The 21,413-nt window shown below is 40.5% G+C and overlaps 1 protein-coding gene across 5 annotated transcripts in view; it reads right to left on the reverse strand.

Moving 5' to 3' along the window:
* dync2i1 (dynein 2 intermediate chain 1) overlaps positions 1-21,413 on the reverse strand; it is a 134,227-nt gene that overhangs the window by 31,079 nt on the left and 81,735 nt on the right. For all 5 annotated transcript variants that reach the window (XR_010969403.1, XM_068014992.1, XM_068014990.1 and 2 more), the window contains 5 exons: positions 11,260-11,371; positions 8,668-8,759; positions 8,146-8,275; positions 7,336-7,508; positions 3,724-3,886 (listed from right to left, as the gene is read on the reverse strand). Coding sequence is in view for 4 of the 5 variants with exons in the window: in XM_068014992.1 (XP_067871093.1) it covers positions 3,724-3,886; positions 7,336-7,508; positions 8,146-8,275; positions 8,668-8,759; positions 11,260-11,371 (670 nt within the window). In the remaining variant the exon portion in view is untranslated. The remainder of the gene's footprint in view (positions 1-3,723; positions 3,887-7,335; positions 7,509-8,145; positions 8,276-8,667; positions 8,760-11,259; positions 11,372-21,413) is intronic.

The following is a 21,413-nucleotide window of genomic DNA, read 5'->3' on the forward strand; positions in this document are numbered from 1 at the left end:
CGTCCGCGCCAATGCGCAAGCGCCATTTTTAAATGAGAAGTGAAATTTTTAATGAACCAGTTATTTTACAGTCAATAAAAATGAATAAAAAAATCTTTCCATGCCCTCTCCCACCCCCTCAATGGCATTAAACAGGATTCCTACCCTTTCAGCCCCCGGAATACCCACCATGAATAATCACTTTCCCCAAGCTCCACCCCCGACCAAAGTTCAGAACCCTTGCCCTTTACTCCTTCCTAGCACCCCCTTGACCAATCAGGTTAGTTTGACACACACCGTTCCCATCATCAAGGGCTCTATCAAATTCAGCCCATTGAGTCTACAGGACAGAAACAGGCCATTCGGCCCAACTGGCCAATGCCGCCATTCATGCTCCACGAGATGCTCCTCCCACCCTTCTGGACGATGAGAAGTCATCATCAGGAAAGGTTATCCCTTGCAGCAACAGATATTTTGAAAAAGAACTTGCTCAGAACTGAAGAAGAAAATATTGAAATGGGTAATGAACCAATTATGAACATTGTTCGTTGCATCTACATTTGATTATGGGATGTATTGACATACTGTCAAATTTATTTGTGCTTCATTTAAGTCCACATGATTGTAAATGAATACAATTAAAAATTCTGGTCGTAGCTTCATAGTCTACCAATCCGAAGCAATGGTAGTTCTGTAGTACCAGAATATAGTTAATTCAGTAAGCCAATCACTCCAATTGGACTATGGCTAGCCTTTGGTTACACAACTCTGATACTGGATTGTAGGTAAGTTGGTCCACTTTTGGGAATTTTTGAAGAATCATCAGAAAGAGAAAGAAATAGCACTTTTAGGGCGCATTTACACTTCAGTCGGCAATAGTTATCGTTCACATTCAGCCAGACAACGATCTATTTGCATTAGGTGAACCTTGAACTGTTCTGCCAAAGCCAGCTGAGAATACATGCACTAAGCTCCACTCCCAGCAGTAACATTTTAGCAGGTAGAATTTCAGCAGCATTCACCTGATCTCTCACAATAACTTTGGTAGAAGGTCAGCAGAAAGAAACCCTGCAGAAACACACATTTACACTGTTTCACTCAGCACTGATATTATGGCAGGATATCAGGAGATCCCTTTCCTCCCCCACAGAAATTCCAAACATAAATGTTTAAGTAGTTCCGGCACCAGCATCCTCACTGACTACACTATTAAACTGATTGCAGTTGGGCACAAGTACCTTTGGGCACTTTTTATGTCAAATAGAAGCAATGTGAGGTTGTGCCTGGACTTCAGACTTGCGCTGTATGGTTCTGTTCCACATCACTAAAATTGTGATGCACCGTAAAAAAAAAAACTAACATTTTGTTTTGTTACCCATCTCCTGTTTCTCTTAATTCCATGGACCACCTATGGCCTGTAATTAGAAGGGAGCTCAACCTCCACTCAGTATGGTCCAAATACTGCTCATAGGAGAACACAATATCAACCCAAGAATGACTGTTTTCAGATATATGCTTCCTAAGCAGTGCACATATGAAGGGAGAACTAAACAGCATCTTTTTTTTTTTAAACTGGCCACTCTCTGCCAGGAGCTGAATGCAACTGTACACCTCTCAGGCCTGTAGCTGTTTGTGAGGTCTCCAAAATCATGGAATTCCAGCTATGGATGGAGATCAGCAGCCAGAAAGTCTCTATTGCATTGGAATCGGCACTTACCTATGGGCAGGATCTTTGGCCTGCTCCTGGATCCCCACGGACACTCCAATATGTGTGGGCATCCAGAGACAGGTGTTGGGCGCTGGGGTGCTCAGCGAGCACTGTTCAAGTGAAATATGGTAGTAGGCTAGGGACTGCCCTCCATCCCCTTCACCTTATTTGCCTCCCTGTGATGGCCCAGTATCTACTGTAGTTACAGGTCCAGCTCCACACCAAGGTTAGTTCTGGAAATCTAAGGAAACATATAGAGACATAGTGCAACTAGTCTCCCAAGGGCAAAGGTCAGTACCATCCAGGTGAGCTTTATATTTTCATATAACTGTTGAAACTGGGTTTATTTGACTGAAAATCTATACTGCAATATTCTGGTCAAATGTTTAGTTGTACAGTGATATTTTGGATATGAACTATTCAAACACCTATGAACACCCCCAGCTCAAAAAGATAAAAAGGTACTGTCAAACTAATCAGATAGAAGAACTGGACAGTCTATAGTTAATTTCACATCAAAGCAGATGAGAGGGTAGTTTATATTAAAATTGGCCTCTTGTGCCCCTTCCTTCACCCATCATTGGTGGCTATGTCCAGCTATCTACACCCAACACTCTAGAATTCACACTTAAGCTCCTATTTCTCCATCTCCTTCTCCTCCTTCAAGCCCCTTCTTAAAACACTTAGGCCGAACCTTTGGTCACTTTTCCTAATATCTCATTCTTTGACTTGACATCCATTTCTTGATTACGCATCTGTGAAGCATTTTGGATGTTTACTTCATTAAAGACAATATTGAAATTATTAGTATACTGAAATTATTAGTATACTGAAACTGTAAAAGATGATCAGCACCACCTTTTGCACTATACCAGCTTCATCAGAACTTAAGTAGCCCCTTAAGCCTGTTCTGCCATTCAATTAAATCATGGCAGATCTGTATCCTAACTCTATCCAACCTAATTGCATATTCCTTAATACCCGTGACCAGCAAAAACTTACTGATCCCAGGTTTAAAATTAATTGAGTTAGCATCTATTGCTTTTTGTGGAAAAGTGTTCCATGCTTCTGCCAATCTTTGTGTGAAGAAGTGTTTCCTAACCTCTCTCCTGAAGTTAGGTCTTTTGAAGGGTCATTGACCTTAAATGTTAACTCTGTTTCTCTCTCCACAGATTCTGCCTGACCTGCTAAGTATTTGCAACATTTCCTGCTTTTATTTCTCTCCTGAATGACCTAACTCTGATTTTGTTAAATCCCCTTGCCCTAGACTCCCCCACCAGCAGAAGGTGCTTCTCTCTATCTATCCTATTCCTTTCATGATCCTAAAAATTTCAATCAAATCACCCCATAATCTTCTATATTCCAGAGAATGCAAGTTTAGTTTATGTAATCTCTCCTCATAATTTAATCCTTGGAGCCCCAGTAACAATCCAGTGAATCAGCACTGCACTCCTTCCAAAGCCAATATATCCTCCCTAAGGTGCAGTGCCCAGAACTATCCTATTTTAATCAGAATACTTAGCTGCGCTGAAATTCATCTGCTACAGCTTTGTCCACGCATTTGATATATCAATGACTCTTTATAATTATATCCTCCCATTTACACTACTTACTATGCCACCAATCTTTATGTCATTGAAAAACTTAAATATATAACTCCCTTTTGCATTATCCAAGTCATTTATAAATATAACAAACAGTCGAGGCCAAGGAAAGATCCTTGTAGGACACCACTAGTCACTTCCTTCCAATTCGAGTACATACTCATTCTCCCTACTCTCTGTCTTCTGCCACGTACCTAATCTCCTAACCAGCTCAATAATTTGCCTTCAATTCCAAGAGCTTTAATTTTATCCAACAGTCTCTTATTGAATGGCTTCTGGAAGTCCATATGAACTACATCAATAGATATTCTCCTGTCTACTACTTTAGTGACTTACTCAAAAAATGCAATTAGATCTGTTAGACCGGAGCTATTCTTCACAAATCCATGTTGGGTCTCTCTATAATCAGTCACTTTTGCATCTTTGACTCACCAGTAGAGAATGTTGGAGTCCTTAGAGTCCATTCCTGGCCGCCATTCTGAAGCGTGTAGTGGATAATGGAGTGTTCACGAAGATCCCAAGCCACTACTGAACCATCCACCGTTCCAGCAAACACAGATACCACATTACCTGGGCCAAAGCAGCAGCATTGTACCTGCAGTAGATTGACGCATTATATCAGCATTTCCCTTTGTTAATAAGCTACTAATATGGCTAGCTCGATTGAAAACTGGCTTGAAATCAGAAAGCAGAGACTGAATAATCTCTGACTGGGGCAGGAACTAGCAGAATTTGCAGGGATTTATTGAATCTTCTGCCGTTCACATTATTCGGAATGACTTAGAAGAGAACATTTCTTGAAATGTTAAAGCATTTGCTGACAATATCAAACTACTTGGGCATGTGAACAATATAAATAAGCTTGTTAAAAGTAAATTAAGTCTATGAACCTAAGAACATAAGAAATAGTAGCAGAAGTAGTCGAGCCTGCTCTGTCATTCAATAAGATCATAGCTGATCTTCTACCTCAACTGTACAATCCTGCCCGATCCCCACGTCCCTCGATTCCATTAGTATCCAAAAGTCTATCGATCTCAATCTTGAATATACACAATGACTGAGCATCCACAGCCCTCTGGGATAAAGTATTCCAAAGGTTCACAATCCTGAGAGAAGAAAATTCTCCTCGACTCAGTTCTAAATGGTTAACGCTTTATTATGCCACCTAGTTCAACATCAACATCCTGGGGGTCACCATTAACCAGGAATTTAATTAACCAGCCACATAAATCTAATGTCATCGCGACAAGAGTAGGTCAGAGGCTGGGTATTCTGCAGCAAGTAACTCATCTCCTAATTCCCCAAAGCCTTTCCACCATCTATAACACAGAAGAAAGGAGTATGGCAGAATGCTTTCCACTTGCTTGGATGAGTGCAGACCGACACCAACCAGGAAAAAGAGGCCTGCTTGACTGGCACCCATCCACCATCAGCACACCATGACTGCAGTGCATACCATCTACAAGATGTACTGTAGCAACTCGCTAAGGCTTCTTCAACTGCACCTTACAAATCTGCAACGTTGCTTAGAAGAATAAATGCAGCAGGTGCATGGATACACCATCATGTGCAAGTTCCCCTCCAAGTCATACAACATCCTGACTTGGAAATATATATGACTGTTCCTTTGTCGTCACTGGATCAAATTTCTGGAACTCACTCCCCAACAGCACTGTGGGTGTACCTACATCACATGGACTGCAGTGGTTCAAGAAGATGGCTCACCACTACCTTCTCAAGGGCAATTAGGGATGGGCAATACAGATTGCCAGCAACGCTCATATTCCATGAACGAATAATTCAAAAAAGTTGTGAACTCTCCAGCCATGAGAAACAGCCTCTCGGGTTCTTACTAAAGCCATGAGAGTTATTTGACACAAACAAATGCAAGTTCTGATTTCCAGCTCTCCTAATAGGGAAAGGAACCATGCTATTAAAGCTCATTTACACAATTTACTGAACTCCAAGTTCACTGATTCAGACCACCGATATGAACAGATATATCTTAAGCCAGTGTGATTGCCAAATTTAAACAGATAAACCCAGCAGCCTAAGTAGTAAAAGTACCAACTATCTCAATTTCCAGCCTTATGCTTTCCAAAAATCAGAGAGAGGAGAGCAGTAATCTGGCACTGGAAAATAGCGTGAGTGGGGCGAAATGGAGGCCTACCATAAAATGTCTGTTGGGTCAGCAAAACTGGGAGAATGGCTGGCAAATCCAGCAGAGCGGGATTGTGTGAGGAGCGGATAAACTGATCTATTGAAATTTTGAAATATCAAAGATTTTCACGGGTTCTCTTGGATTTTAATATATCCAGACTCCATGAAATGTGATTCTAAGGATGTTCATAGTAGCGATTACAGCCTAGGGAAAATTCACTAATTAGAGCTCTCGATAAAAGAGCTGTGTTCAAAAGGAGCAGTGGTTGGAGAATTAGTGCTGTAGCCTAATGTCTCAATCTACATTCTTTTGAATCTCAAAGAAGTGAATTTATTTTTTATGGTGTCTGCAGGATCTGCCTGAGCGTCGATAAGCCTGGGAATAACTCAACATTCTAATGGTAAACTTTTATGGCCTTCAAAGAGCGATCTTACGCTGTGATATGAAACATATTTGAGGCTAAACTCCTATATTTTCACTGGATAGAATTTTCTGGAGCAGGATATCACACAGCTAGTTAGTTAGATATTTTCCTGACACCTTCAGCTGAAAATGTTCTCCCCTGTAAGTTGCTGGAAGCCAAAGCTGATAACGCACAGGGCAGGCAACAGGGCATCTGGGGCCATGGTGAATGACGCATCCAACAGCGTATCTTCTTAACCAAATGAGATATGAGATTTAAGGCTTGAAAAATAAACTGAGGAAGGACTGAGAAGAATTGCAACTTACAGCGGATGAATTCAATGTCAAATCAGGTATAGAAAGAGAAATAAAGACTGGATTGAGAGAGAGAGAGCGAGAAAGGAAAAGAAAAAATACGAAATTTAAGATTTTACGTTTTTAAATCTCCGACAATAATTCACTACCAGAAGCAATAAGACTCCATACTTTTAACTGTTCACTTTCTAGATCAGACAGGTGGACTGGCAGTCATTAACAATTAATCACATTATTAAAAGGGTTCTTACATTACTAGGATTTAATTTTCTGTGGCAAATTTAATGGGCAATAATGTGCAAATGCAGTAACTTCATGAAACTCATGGGGAGGTTAAGGGCATGTTGCCATTTTAATGAAGCTGATGTCAATTTGCAATTCACAGGGTATTTTGCACATTAACAACAACATGCGTCATTCATATGCCATTAATTTTTTTCAGGAAATTGCAACCCAATGTGCCTTAGCCCGATCCTCAGAAAAACAGCCCATACTGCACCAGTGTGATATGTTCTTTCTCCCGCACCATACTGTGATATGTCAGTTACCACAGTTTTAGGAATTTCCACTCAACACGGGAGCTTCATGGATTGGAGATGCATAATGGGAATTTGGGCATGGACATTAGTTGATCCCACAGATCTTCCATCAAAAATCCATACAACCATTGCAAATTTGCAAAACCTACCTCTTAATACTAGTGTTAAATTAGTGGCAGTTTTATGCTACAGGACTGAGCTCTTTGGGATCGCCCAATCTCATTTCACATTGGCTTCTTACAAGCAGCTAGGCTGTTTTCTTTACTTTCTAGCTAGAAAATTCTGGAACTGAAACTAGTGGACACATCCCAAGGAAGCTACAGGGCTTTGTAACTTACAGCTTGGGTCTTCGCAGGGATCTGTTTTGCTTTTATGAGATTTGCTCTGTCATTGAAGATAAAGCAGTTTGAGAATCAATTACTGGACTCAGCTTTACACCCATTGTGATTACATAGGCATTGACACTACGCCACCACTCTACTCGTAGTCTGAATTCTTTGCATATGTGTGTGTATATAGGTTAAGAGGGCCAATTTTTCCTAGGTTAAATTTAATTTCATTATCAATAATTGTTTCCATAATGATTTTCAGAATAAATAAAAGTACAGATAATGAATTTCCGCAAACCTCAGATTCACAAACAAGGACTTTCTGAGGAGCTGACGGTTCCCAGATATTCCAAACACAGATCATATAATTGCTAGCCAGTTGGACTACGCCAGGCTCTTTAGGAAGACTGTGAACTGAAAGTAGGGTTTGTCTCTGGACCTGCGAAAAATGTAGACATAATACCTCTCGACCTACAAAAAAACATAAAAACCACAGTTGGAGCGTTACTAAAATATAATCTTAAGACCATGGTTTTGTGATTAGTTGTGGACTTCCGAATAAATAAGCTGTTTCCTGCATTTATAGTATTGTATTTATCAATCTGAATAAGAGTACTAGGTAAAATATGTCATTTTAAAAGAGCTGGTGATATAGCCCACCAAGTGGTATAGTCTGAATCTGCAAAGTTCTAGCTAATTAGTGCAAAGCAAGATGCGATTCTTCTGCCCAGGGAAAAAGAAATTGGTAGGCACAAAACACGAGAAAGGCTATATAATGCGATAAGACAATCCAGGCAGTGTTACTGGAGAAGCTAAATAGCAGGATGTACTGAACGTAAAAACTGATGAAGAAAATGATATGCCATCAGCCATGTTGGAACTTTGATTAGGACAAGTGCACTCAAGATACAGATAATGAATTTCCACAAGATGTGAATGAAGAAAATGCCAAAATAAATGCATTTCAAGGTGAAAATCTTGTACTGAAAGTCTGAATAATTCTTAAAGAAATTGCAAGTTGATTAAACAAACAAAATACATGGAAAAGATAATGCAATATGAATAATGTCTATATTCCACCCTCCAATACATGCAGACTATTTATTACCATGTAAGAACGGCACGTTTGTGTTCAGTTGAGAGCATCCATCACTGACTGACAAACTGGCTGCTTGTGATTGTACATTCTTACTGGCTTGGTTCTCTGCTTGATCTTCTTCAAGCAACACTGCGATTACCTGTCATGGCATTAGGGTGATACCGTTAGCAAGCAGGGAAGATAACAAAACAAACAACTATCTCAGTAGACGATCTTTACAGTTACCTGTTTGATCTAACATGCACTCCTTTTTGATATTACAAACATGTCCAAGCAGTCAATGTTAAACTTTGAATACTGTTAGAATTTTTGTTTAAACCATCCTGGAACTCACATTGCTTATTGAACATTCATTCTTCCTATTCTGGTCAACCTCTGTTAAATTAAATCTGTGTATGCAAGATATTGTGACTTTAAAAAAATGGGTAGGTAGGATTAATTTAGCTGCGGAATCTTTCCAGATCTCTCCAAAAATAAACTATAATATGACACTATGTATTTGCATGGTATCACCAAAGCGAAATACAACACCTGACAAGCAGATTTCAGGAAGTTGGTCAGTCTCCGAGAGTCAACATTCTTAGCCACGGAATCAGAAGACAAGGCATCACTAACATTAGCACCTATTCAAGGAAAGAATACAATTAATATTAAACTGTATCAGTACAAGATACATTCATAGAATGTCAATTCTTATTTGGGTTGATTTAATTTAATGCAATCAAAAAGACTGGAACAAATTAAGAAAAAGTGAACACACCCACCAGGTATTACAAGTCCTGTAGAAGCAGCATGAAAGAACAAAACAACTAAAATAAATAGATGGGCCTTTGCTCACCTTACTGATGATGGTAAGAAAAGAAAAAACTTGTATTTATTTAGCGCCCACCTAGTCCACTGGGAAGGAGGCTGCAGATGTCAGCAACAAACTGCCATGAGATCCTGAGCCTACGGAGGTCTGGTGCGCCGAGAAAACTGATCCGCTGCCTGCCTGTTGGGGGTCACGCCTGCTTCGAGCTGGATCTCTGTACCCATTCCCTCTGTGCTGCAGAGTGGCATGTGGCTGAGGAGAAGGCAGCTGTGGCTGCTCCTCTTGTTGCTCAGAGGTGTAAGGTGGAGCTTCATAAGCTGCTCCCATGCCGTGGCAAAGGCTGACAGCAGAGAAGTGCAACTGAAGGTGCGTGAAGTGCAGGACAGGCAAACTGACTTCAGAGAAGCTGACAATCACCTGTCAAGCAGTGAAAGCACACGCTGAGCAGAAGTGCTATGAGCTGCAACCTCTCACCTGGCTGTGGCTGAAACTCTTCAGTTTCACTGAAGAAGCATTCTCTGCAGGTTGACCCTGGTGAGTAGCTAACAGCTCAAGAAACAGATCTGTTGGCTGTTAAAGCCAGAATGATTGCTTAAAACAGCAGTTAATGACCTATATGAATATTGTAATGGACTTAACAGACAACTCTAAGGGGGTTCCCCGCTCCCCTGCAAAACCACCTGGGTAAAATGCAGAAGTGGGCGGGATGCTGTTGGAATCCCAACCCAACGTAACTTTTAGAGGATTTCACTCCCTGCACACATCCAAACCCGCCTGCCCCTTGCCCGTTAAAATTCCGATTAACTCTGTTTCTCTATCCACAAATGCTACAGACCTTGGATCAGTGTAGAGGCTAATGGGTGGGAATGCAGTGGTGGTTTCAGGTTTGATGGTCCAATGTCAGCCAGTGTTTCCTTCTCTGGGAACCCTCCATCACTATGCTGTGATTTTCTGCTTCTTACATACTGCCAACAATTCTCAATATTGTTCAATTCTACCCTCCTCAGTGAATTTAGACTGTGAATTTTCCCCTCATTCCCAGATCTTGAGGATTCCTCTCATTGCCAAAAAAAAAGCCTCCTAGGCTGCAATCCAAGTGTTCCCTTGATCCCCGAGAACACACACAATGCTCCCAAGCTTTAAAATTACTCTCTGTGAAGCCCCTGATCCCAGGAACTCTCTCTCTCATTCAGTGATACCAGCACATGCCTCAGTGATCTGAGAGATTCCCACTCCAACATTCACAGAATCCCATGGACACATGGTATATGTATCATATTTACAAGAACAGGTGACTTTGAAGCTTTGGTTCCCAACATTTTGAGGTTTTCCTCACCAGATGGAGATTGTTACGATTAGTCAACAGCTCCGTTATCATTTTATCATGTGATTACCAGGATAATGGATGTTGAACTAGATGGACCTCAATTTGTTTTTAATTGAGCAATTCCTATGTTACCCAAGTGCTTCCACACCCTGGGAGACTTCAAGATACTGCAGACCCCAAGACTTCATCCTAGTACTGCAAGACTCCAGCCTCTCTCCAAAAGCTCTCAGATCTCAGGCACACCCCAATACTGATGAATCAGTGCTCCTGATACTTGCCATAACCCCGTCTTCTAAAACCCTTCAAATCACTGATAGTGGATTGAGACAAACTAATATGAAGTGGATTTAACATTCTATTTCAATATTAGTCATATGCGCAGGACTGAAGCCATCAAAATGTAAAATGGTCTCTCTGCCTTTGCTCTTACTGTTCTGTTGCTGAATCAGAGCAATTGTATTTCAATCAAGCAGAGTTCAAAAACAGCAGCAAAGCACAGCTCTGGGCTGTTGAGCAAACTACAGAAACATGCAATTTTTTTTTTAATTCATTCACGGGATGTGGGCATTTATTGCCCATCCCTAATTGCCCTGAGGTACACCCACAATGCTGTTCGGTAGGGATTTGCAGGATTTTTACCCAGCAACAATGAAGGAATAGTGATATATATCCAAGTCAGGATGGTATATGACTTGGAGGAGAACTTGCAGGTGGTAGTGTTCCCACACAGTAGAAGTCACAAGTAATAATCCTTTCTGAAAAAGATGCATACATTCCATTCCTTTTTCTTAGGAAAAGTGAACATTTAGAAGTAAAGCAAGAGAGAAAAATGTAAAACAAGACAGTTCAAGGCTAAGTCAGATACCCAAAATTAGCTAACCATTGTCAGGCAGCTTGTGCTCTTATGTAATAAATGGGAAAATGCAGGCTACTTTGTGAAATAAGGTTTTTGTAACTATAAAGGTTTGGCACAAACAGAGCTTACCCCCACACACAATGTTACCCTCTCCAGGATGTTGTGTCCACTTTTCAACGGTTTCGATTTCGTCTGTTTGAATGTCTCGGTCCACATTGTCTTCATTGCACTGAACAAAAGCCTATGAGTAATAAAATCAAGTCAAAAATAAAACACTAAATTAACATGCTTAGATAAGAAGCTGGAACTTGAACCTGCATAAACTTTCAATAACCATGTTTTGGAAGAGTTTATATACTCTCAGTATGAATAGTTCACTTAAGGAGAAACATCAGTTCAATATGAGCGGGACACACTTTAATCCCCAACAAGAGCTGAAATTGCACTGTGCATTATTTTTACTTTATTTTAAAAGAATTAATGTCCTTATTGAAATAATGCATATACAAATTTTCAACCACAATAAACACTAAAAATAGCACTGAACAGAATTTCAAGCCCAGTTCCCGCCAATCTTAATTTTTTTATTACAGCTTCATATATTCATGCTGGAATACTGAAATGCACTCCTCCATTTACACAAATCTTTCAAACCTTAAGCCATCATCACATTAAACTGCAGTTGAGGGGTGTAAAATATTTCTACAACATTCCCACTGACCAAGCAAGAATTTTAATTTCCTCCAAAGATCAGACCATCACTGCAGGCACATAGAATTACACAGAAATTACAACTTAGAAGCAGGCTATTTGACCCAGACAGTGTTGGTGTCTAGATCTCATGCAAGTAGTGCCTAATTCCAAGTTCCTGCACACACATATACATGTCGAATACATGTCTACATGTGGTGCCCCAAGTCTCAAAATAGGCTCGAGCTCAATGTTGTCACTAAGCAGATACCTATATGCACAATCAAGATTATGTAGATAAAAATGCAACGGGCCACTGCTTGTTTTCTTTTCTGTTCTCTTCTTTTGTGGAATAAGTAAAGTAGCATTGACAACTCAGGACACACTGGCTATCTAACCAATGGCCAATTGCAGTGACTGGTATATAGAACAACCATGCTGTAGCAATGCTTCACATTGCTCTTATTTCAATTTCATTCCAGAAGTACACAGCTACCAGCAGAAAGTCAGCACAAGAACGGTAGCGGTTAGGATAATTTCAAATTATTTAAGTTCCATTCCTACAATTTATTTTTTGAATATGTGACTTTTTAATCTGAAAGTCCTATTTAATATTTTATTTAAGAAATATAAATAAGTCAGTTCATTCAATAGCAGCATGCATATCATTAACAAGCACAAGCTGATAAAACAATTTCAGCATCCCTTGTTTCAACCTTCATCCCAGCTAAATTAAATTGTGAATCAATCCGAACTGGTCAATAACAAAACATGACCTGAATTGGATCCATTCTGCCGCAGCAACGTTCAACAAGCAATATGAATGACCAGCTGATATAGGTTTTTTCAGTAGTGTTTGTTGAGAAAGGAATGTTGACCGGGACACTAAGAACCCCATGCACTTCTTCAAATAGCTCATGGGACCTCACTCTAACCCAATAATGGCACCTCCAAAAGTTCAGCATGCCTCATGGTAAAGGAGCCTCTAAGCAACTGCAATCATAACATGATAGAATTTCACGTTGAGTTTGAAAGGGAGAAGTGTGGGTCTAAGACTAGTGTTTTAAACCTAAATAAAAGGTAATGACAAAGGTATGAAGGCAGAACTAGCTAAAATGAACTGGGAAACTAGGTTAAAAGATAGGACAGTAGAGATGCAGCAGCAACTTTTAAGGATATATTTAACTTTAGCAAAGATTTATCCCAGAGAAAAAGATTCTTTGACAAAGATGCATCATCCATGGCTAAATAAGGAACTTAAGGATAGTATCAAATTAAAAGAAATACTGTACAAATCTGCAAAGATTAGTGGTAGGTCAGAAGATTGGACAGATTTCAAAAACCAGAAAAGAATGACAACAAAAAAATTGAGAGAGAAAGTACAGCTCGAGAGAAAACTAGCACAGTAATATAAAAACAGATAGTAAGAGTTTCCACAAGTATTTAAATAGGAAAAGAGTAACTAAAGCTGGTGCTGGCCCTCTAGAGTGTGTGTCCGGGGAATTGATAATGGAAAACAAGGAAATGGCAGCAGCGTTGAACAAGTATTTTGTGTCTGTTTTCACTAAGACTTAGAAAACCTGCCAAAGATACTTGAAAAATCAAGAACTGAAAGGGAGGGAGGAACTTAAAACAATCACCATCACCAGGGAAAAGATGCTGGGAAAATGTTAGACTGAAAGGCCGACAAGTCCCCAGGACCTGATGGCCTGCATCCGAGGGTCTCAAAAGAAGTGGCTGCAGAGATAGTAGAGGCTTTGGTTATAATCTTCCACAATTTCTTAAGATTCTGGAAGGGTCCCAGCAGATTAGAAAATAACAAATGTAACACATATATTCAAGAAAGGAGGGAGACAGAAAGCAGAAAGCTATAGGCCAGTTAGCCTAAAATCTGTCATAGGGAAATTATTAGAATCCATTATTAAGGAGGTTATAGCAGGATACTTAGAAAATCATAATGGGATCAGCCAGAGTCAACATGGTTTTGTAAAAGGGAAATTGTGTTTAATTAATTTACTTCAGTTCTTTGAGGAAGTAACAAGCAAGGTGGATAACGGGGAACCTCTAGATATGGTGTACTTGGATTTGCAAAAGGCATTTGATAAGGTGCCACATCAAAAGTTACTGCACAAGATAAGAGCACATGGTGTAGGGGCTAACATATTAGCAAGGATAAAGGATTGGTTAGCTAACAGGAAGCAGAGAGTAGGGATAATGAGTCTTTTCCAGTTGGCAAGCTATAATTAGTGGAGTGCCACAGGGATCAGTGCTGGGGCCTCAACTATTTACAATTCATATCAATGACGGATGAAAGGAGCGAATGTATGGTAGTTAAATTTGCCGCCGACACCAAGATAGGAAGGAAAGTAAGTTAAGAGGAGGTTAAGAGTCTACAAAAGGATATAGGTTAAGTGAGTGGACAAAAATTAGGCAGATGGAGTATAATGTGGGAAAATATGAACTTGTCCACTTTGGCAGGAAGAATAGAAAAGCTATATACTATTTAAATGGACAGAGATTGCAAAACTCTGTGTCCTGGTACATGAATCACAAAAGGTTAGTATGCCGGTACAGCAAATGATTAGGAAGGCAAATGGAATGTTGGCATTTATTGCAAGGAGAAATGAATATAAAAGCAGAGAAGTTTTAATGCAGCTGTACAGGACCTGGGTGAGACCACCCCTGGAGTACTGTGTACAGTTTTGGTGTTCTTATTTGAAAAAGGATACAACTGCATTAGAAGCAATTCAACTAATTCTGGGAATGAAGGGCTTATTTTATGAAGAAAAGTTGAAAAGGTTGGAGTTTATAAAAATGAGAGGTGACCTTATTGAAACATATAGGATCCTGAGAGGACTTGATAGGGTGGATACAGGGAGACTAGAACTAGGGGACACGGTTTAAGAATAAGAGGTAACCCTTTTAATATGGAGATGAGAAATTATTTTTCTCAAAGGGATGTTAGTCTGTGGAATTCTCTTCCCCAGAAAGTAGTGGAGGCTGGGTCATTGAATTTAGGCTGAGCTAAATAGATTTTTGATAGACAAGGGAGTCAAGGGTGATGGGGGCAGACAGTAAAGTGGAGTTGAGACCATAGAAAAATTACAGCACAGAAGGAGGCCATTCAGCCCGTCGTGTCTGTGCCAGCCAAAAACTAGCTGCCCAATCTAATTTCACCTTCCAGTACCTGGTCCGTAGCCTTGCAGGTTACAGCACTTCAGGTGCAGATCCAGGTACGTTTTAAAAGAATTGAGGGTTTTTGCCTCCACCACCATTCCTGGCAGTGAATTCCAGATACCCACCACCCTCTGGGTAAAAATGTTTTTCATGTCCCCTCTGATCCTTCTACCAATCACCTCAAATCTGTGCGCCCTGGTAATTGACCTCCCTGCTCAGGGAAACAGGCCCATCATAATCTTGTACATCTCAATTAAGTCACCCCTCAGCCTCCTCTGTTCTAAGGAAAGCAACCCTAGTCTATCCAATCTTTCCTCATAGCTGCAACTTTCAAGCGCTGGCAACATTACTGTAAATCTTCTCTGCACTCTCTCCAGAGCAATTACGTCCTTCCTGTAATGTGGCGATCAGAACTGTATGCAATACTCCAACTGTGGCCGAACCAGCATTTTATACAGTTCCAGCATAACATCCCTGCTTTTGTATTCTATACTTAGGCCAATAAAAGAAAGCATTCCATATGCCTTCATCAGCACTTTATCTACCTGTCCTGCCACCTTCAGGGAACCATGGACAGGCACTCCAAGGTCTCTCACTTCTTCAACCCCTCTCAATATCCTCCCATTTATTGTGTATTCCCTCGCTTTATTTGCCCTCCCCAAGTCCTCACACTTTTCCAGATTGAATTCCATTGGCCACTTTTCCAACCAAACCATTATCATCATTCTGGGGTTAACGGCCATCCTCTTCACTATCAACTACACGGCCAATTTTTGTCCAAATCGTTAATATATACCACAAACTGCAAGGGACCCAACACTGAGCACTGTGGAACGCCACTGGAAACAGCTTTCCATTCACAAAAACATGCGTTGACTACTACCCTTTACTTCCTGTCGCTGAGCCAATTTTGGATCCAACCTGCCACATTCCCCTGGATCCCATGGGCTTTCATTTCCCTGATCAGTCTGCCATGCGGGACCTTGTCAAATGCCTTACTAAAATCCATAGAGACCACATCCACTGCACTACCCTCATCAATCCTTCTTGTTACCTCCTCAAAGAATTCAATTAAGTTAGTAAGACATGACCTTCCCTTAATAAATCCATGCTGACTATCCCTGATCAGTCCGTGCTTTTCTAAGTGGCAGTTTATCCTGTCCCTCAGAATTGATTCTAATAATTTACCCAGCACCAAGGTCAGACTGACCGGCCTATAATTATTGGCCTATCCCTCACATCCTTTTTAAACAATGGTATACCCTTCGCAGACCTCCAATCCTCTGGTACCTCGCCAGTGAGGATTTGAAGATGATCCTCAGTGCATTCACTATTTCCTCCCTGGCTTCCTATAACAACCTGGGATGAAATCCATCCAGCCCTGGTGATTTATCCACTTTCAAGGATGTCAGACATTCAAGTACTTCCTCTCTCAATTATGCTAAGCGTATATAATATTTCACACTCCTCCTCTTTTACTATAATGTCCGCATCATCCCTCTCCTTTGTGAAGACAGAGACAAAAAACTCATTAAGAACCTTGCCCACATCATCTGCATCCACGTGCAAGTTCCTTTGTACATCTCGGATAGGCTCTACCCTTTCCTTAGTTATCCTCTTGCTCTTAATGTACTGATAAAACATCTTTGGGTTTTCCTGCACTTTACCTGCCAATATTTTTTCATGTCCTGTCTTTGCTTTTCTAATTTCCTTTTTTACTTCACCCGTGCACTTCCTATACTCCTCTAGGCTTTCTGAAGTATTACGTTTTTTCTGATCGTCATAAGCTTTCTTTTTCTGCTTCAACATACCCTGTAAGCCTCTAGATAACCAGGGGGGCTCTAGATTTGGCCCTACCACCCTTTATCCAGATCAGCATTATTTTATTGAATTTTGGAGCAGGCTCAAGGGGCTGAATGGCCTACTCCTGCTTCTAAGTCCTACGTTCCTTTAACATTGCATTCAAAAACTAGCTTGGATTAACAAAATTGAAACACAATGCAATAGGAGGGTCAGTGTCCAATTGGATAAAAAATTGGTTTAAGGACAGAAAACATCAAGTCATAGTAAATGGTTGTTTTTCAGACTGAAGGATGGTAGACAGTGGTATTCCCCAATGGACAGTGCTGGGACCACTGCTTTTTTCCTATATATAAATGACTTAGATCTTGGAATACAGAGTAGAACCTCAAAATTTGCCGATGACACCAAACATGGAGGTGTCGCAGTGAGAATGGTATGAACTGCCTGCAACAGGACATAGACAGGCTAGCAGAATGGGTAGACAAGCAGCAGATGGAATTTAATACTGACAAGTGTGAGGTGATGCATTCTGGCAGAAGGAATAGAAAGAGGTAATGTATAGTTAATGACACAGTTCTAAAGAGAGTGCAGAAACAGTGGACCTGGGGGGTGCATGTGCATCGATCTTTGAAGGTGGCAGGACATATTGAGAGAATATTTAGGACATCTTTGATAAAGCATATGGGATCTTGGACTTCATAAACAGAGGCATTGAGTACAAAAGCAGGGAAATTATGCTGAACCTTTATAAAGCTCTGGTTAGGCCACAAATAGAGTATTGTGTCTATTTCTGGTACCACACTTCAGGAAGGATGTGAAGGTCCTTGAAGGGATGCAGAGGAGATTTACCATAATGATTCCAGGGATGGGGATTCTAGTTACAAGGTTAGGTTGGAAAAACTGGATTTGTTCTCCTTAGAATAAAGGAGATTGAGGGGCGATTTAATAGAAAAGTGCAAGATTAAGACAGGCTTAGATAAGTTAAACAAGGAAAAACTGCTCCCATTAACTAATGGTACAAGGACTAGGTGGCACAGATTGAAGGTTTTAGGCAAGAGATGTAGGGGAAATATGAAGAAGAACTTGTTAACAGTTAATGGCAATAATGACCTGGAACTTGCTGCCGCAAAGGTGGTGGAAGCGGAGAAAATCAGTGACTTTAAAAGGAAACTGGATGGACACTTGAAGGAAACAGACTTGCAGGACTACAGGGATTGAGCAGGGGAGTGGGACTGACTGAATAGCTCCATGGAAAGCAGCATGGAATCGATGAGCCAAATGACCTCTTTCTGTGTCGCAAATTACTCTATGACTCCATGTGTCCAAGTCCTAGTATGGGATTCAAACCCATGACTGCATGCAGAGAAGGAGCACAATAGCAGTTACAGAACCATAGAAACTTACAGCACAGAAGGATGCATTTAGCCAATCCTGCCTGTGCTGGCTCTTAGAAAGAGCAGTCAAGTTGGTCCCATGTCTTTGCCTTTTGTCCTGCAAGTTCCTCATCCTGAAGCACCTGTCCAACTCCCTTTCAAATTTTTGGAATTGGCTCCCACCACTTTTCAGGTAAATCGTTCAAGATACTGATAACTCGCCTCTAGATCTTTTGCCAATGATTTTGAATCTATGATCTCTACTTATTGACCCATTCACCAGAGGGAATAATTTTCCACCATCAAAACCTCTATTAGGTCACTTCTTAACCCTTCTTTGTTACAAGGTAAACAGTAACTTCAGGACTAAAATCAGACAAATCTACCAGGAGCTGATGGACTACATCCTAGGGTTTTAAAAGAGGTAGCTGCAGATATAGTGGATGCACTAGTCATGATTTTCCAAAATTCTCTAGATTCTAGAATGGTCCTAGCAGATTAGAAGTAAGCAAATGTAACTCCACTATTCAAAAAAGGAGGGAGACAGAAAACAGAACTACAGGCCAGTTAGCCTGACATCAGTCATCGGGAGAATGCTGGAATCCATTATTAAGGAAGTCTTAACATGCACTTAGAAGAACATAATTTGATCAGACAGAGTCAACATGGTTTTACAAAACAGAAATCGCATTAGACAAATTTATTAAAGTTTTTGTAGATGTAACTAGTAGGGTAAATAAAGGGTAGCCAGTAGATGTAGGTAGTGTACCTGGATTTCCATAAAGTATTTGATAAGGTGCCACAGAAAAGGTTACAAGATAAGGGCTCATGAAGTTGGGGGTAATATATTAGTATGGATGGAGGACTGGTAACGGAGAGGAAGCAGCAAGTAGGGATAAACGGGGCATTTACAAGTTAACAGGCTGTAACTAGTGGAGTGCCACAGCTATTTACAATCTGTATTAATGACTTAGATGAAGAGAATGAGAGAAATATATCCAAGTTTGCTGATGATACATAGGTGGCAATGTAAGCTGTGAGGAGGACACAAAAAGGCTGCAAAGAGATATAGACAGGTTACGTAAATGGGCAACAAGGTAGCAGATGGAGTATAATGTGGGAAAGCATGAGGTTATTCACTGATACTAAAAATAGAGAAGTAGAATATATTTTTAAAATGTTAATGTTCAAAAAGATTTGGGTGTACTCGTACAAGGAACACAAAGTTAACATACAGGTATAGCAAGCAATTAGGAAGGAAAATGGCATGTTGGCTTTTATTGCAAGGGGACTTGAGAACAAGAAAATCTTGCTGCCATTGTCCAGGGCTTTGATGAGATCACATCTGGAGTACTATGTGCAGCTTTGGTCTCCATATTTAAGGAAGCATATACTTGCATTGGAGGCGGTACAGTGAAGGTTCATTATATTGGTTCCTGGGGTGAGAGGGCTGTCCTATGATGAGAGGCTAAGTAAATTGGGCCTATAGTCTCTGGAGTTTAAAAGAATAAGAGGTGATCTCATTGAAACATAGAAGATTCTGAAGGGGTTTGACAGGATAGACAAAGAGGTTGTTTCACCTCACCGGGGAATCTAAAACATGGCAGCACAGCCTCATGATAAGGATTTGAACCTTTAGGACTGAGATGAGAAGAAAGTTCTTCACTCAGAGGACTGCGAATCTTTGGAGTTCTCTACCCAGAGTGTTGCAGATGCTTCAACATTGAGTATACTCAAGGCTGAAACAGAAAGAATTTTGACCTCTCAGGGAATCAAGAGATATGGGAATGAGCAGGAAAGTGAAGATAAAGCAGATGATCAGCCATGATCATACTGAATAACAACGCGGGCTCGAGGGGCCATATGGTCTACTCCTGCTCCTATTTCTTCTGCTATGTTCTTCTCTACAAATATTTCCAACTGCTCCTCTTACCTGAAGTCCCTTACCTCTGGTAACATCCTGGTAAACCTTTCCTGAAGTGTGGTGTCCAGAATTGACCAGATGAAGCCTAACCAGTAATTTATAAAGTTCTGGCATGATCTCTTTGCTTTTATATTCTGTTCCTCTATTTATAAAATGAAGTAACCCATCTGGTTTTGTAACTACCTTATCAACTTGCCCTGTCACCTTTAAGGATGTGTGTACATGGACACCAAGGTCTCTCTGTTCATCCACACTTTTCAAATCGTGCCATTTATAGTTCACAGTCTTTCCATATTCGTGCTCCCAAACGGCATCACTTCGCACTTCTCTGCATTGAACTCCATCATATCATGTTTCTGCCCAATTCACCATTCTGTCCACATCATCCTGAAGCCTATAACTATCCTCATCACTATCTCATCTATGAAATATAAAATTCATAGATTAACATACTGTTATGAAAGTGCTTCTATTTTTTAAATTTTTTTTTGAGGACTCGTGGTTGAAGATTGTGGAGATGAGCTCATCTGGGACTGAAGTGATTCCATAGATGCTGGAATTCGTTTTTTTTTTTAAACAAGGTTATCGGAAGGACTTGAGATTTATGTTTAAAAACATTTACTGGATGACACATGTCTTCAGCTAAGTAAACAGTAGGTTCCTTCTGACGATGGGAGTTGTTTACAGGGAAGTGAAATGTCAAGATTTATGGTGGTCAAGAGTGGGTTTCATTTTAAATACTGTCTTGAGTCAGTTGGAGGTCAGCCTGCTAAAGGAGAAGACCAGTTCATCTTTTCTCCACCTCTGAGAAACCCTGAAAATCAAGTATAAAAAAATAGAGAAACTGAAGCAGCGTTTCTCCTGAGAAGCTTCTGGAAGACTTGCTCAACATATCCTGAAAGAACTGCTTCTGAAAAAATCCCACTGGCCCATCTACCTGTACGCAGATGCCAGACAGTATGCCATCTGGAACAATAACATATCTTACCTTTTTTCTTCAAGAATTGAAGGGGTGGTACAGGCAGGAACACTCACAACATTTAAGAAGTATTTAGATGAGCACTTGAAACGCCATAGCCTACAAGGCTACGGGCCAAGTGCGGGAAAATGGGATCAGTTCGGACTGGTGCTTGACGGTCGGCGCAGGCACGTTGGCCGAAGGGCCCGTTTCTGTGCTGTAAAATTCTATGACTCTAATTAACAAGTACTTTGGCCAAAGCATCTTTATTTTTCCTTTAACCGGTGTGTGTGTGTGTGTTGGGTATTTAGAAGGAAATATATATATTTACTGTCCTATTTCAAACTGTGTTAAAACT

The sequence above is a fragment of the Heterodontus francisci genome, chromosome 2 (genome assembly GCF_036365525.1).
Source record: "Heterodontus francisci isolate sHetFra1 chromosome 2, sHetFra1.hap1, whole genome shotgun sequence".
Lineage (NCBI taxonomy): Eukaryota > Metazoa > Chordata > Chondrichthyes > Heterodontiformes > Heterodontidae > Heterodontus > Heterodontus francisci.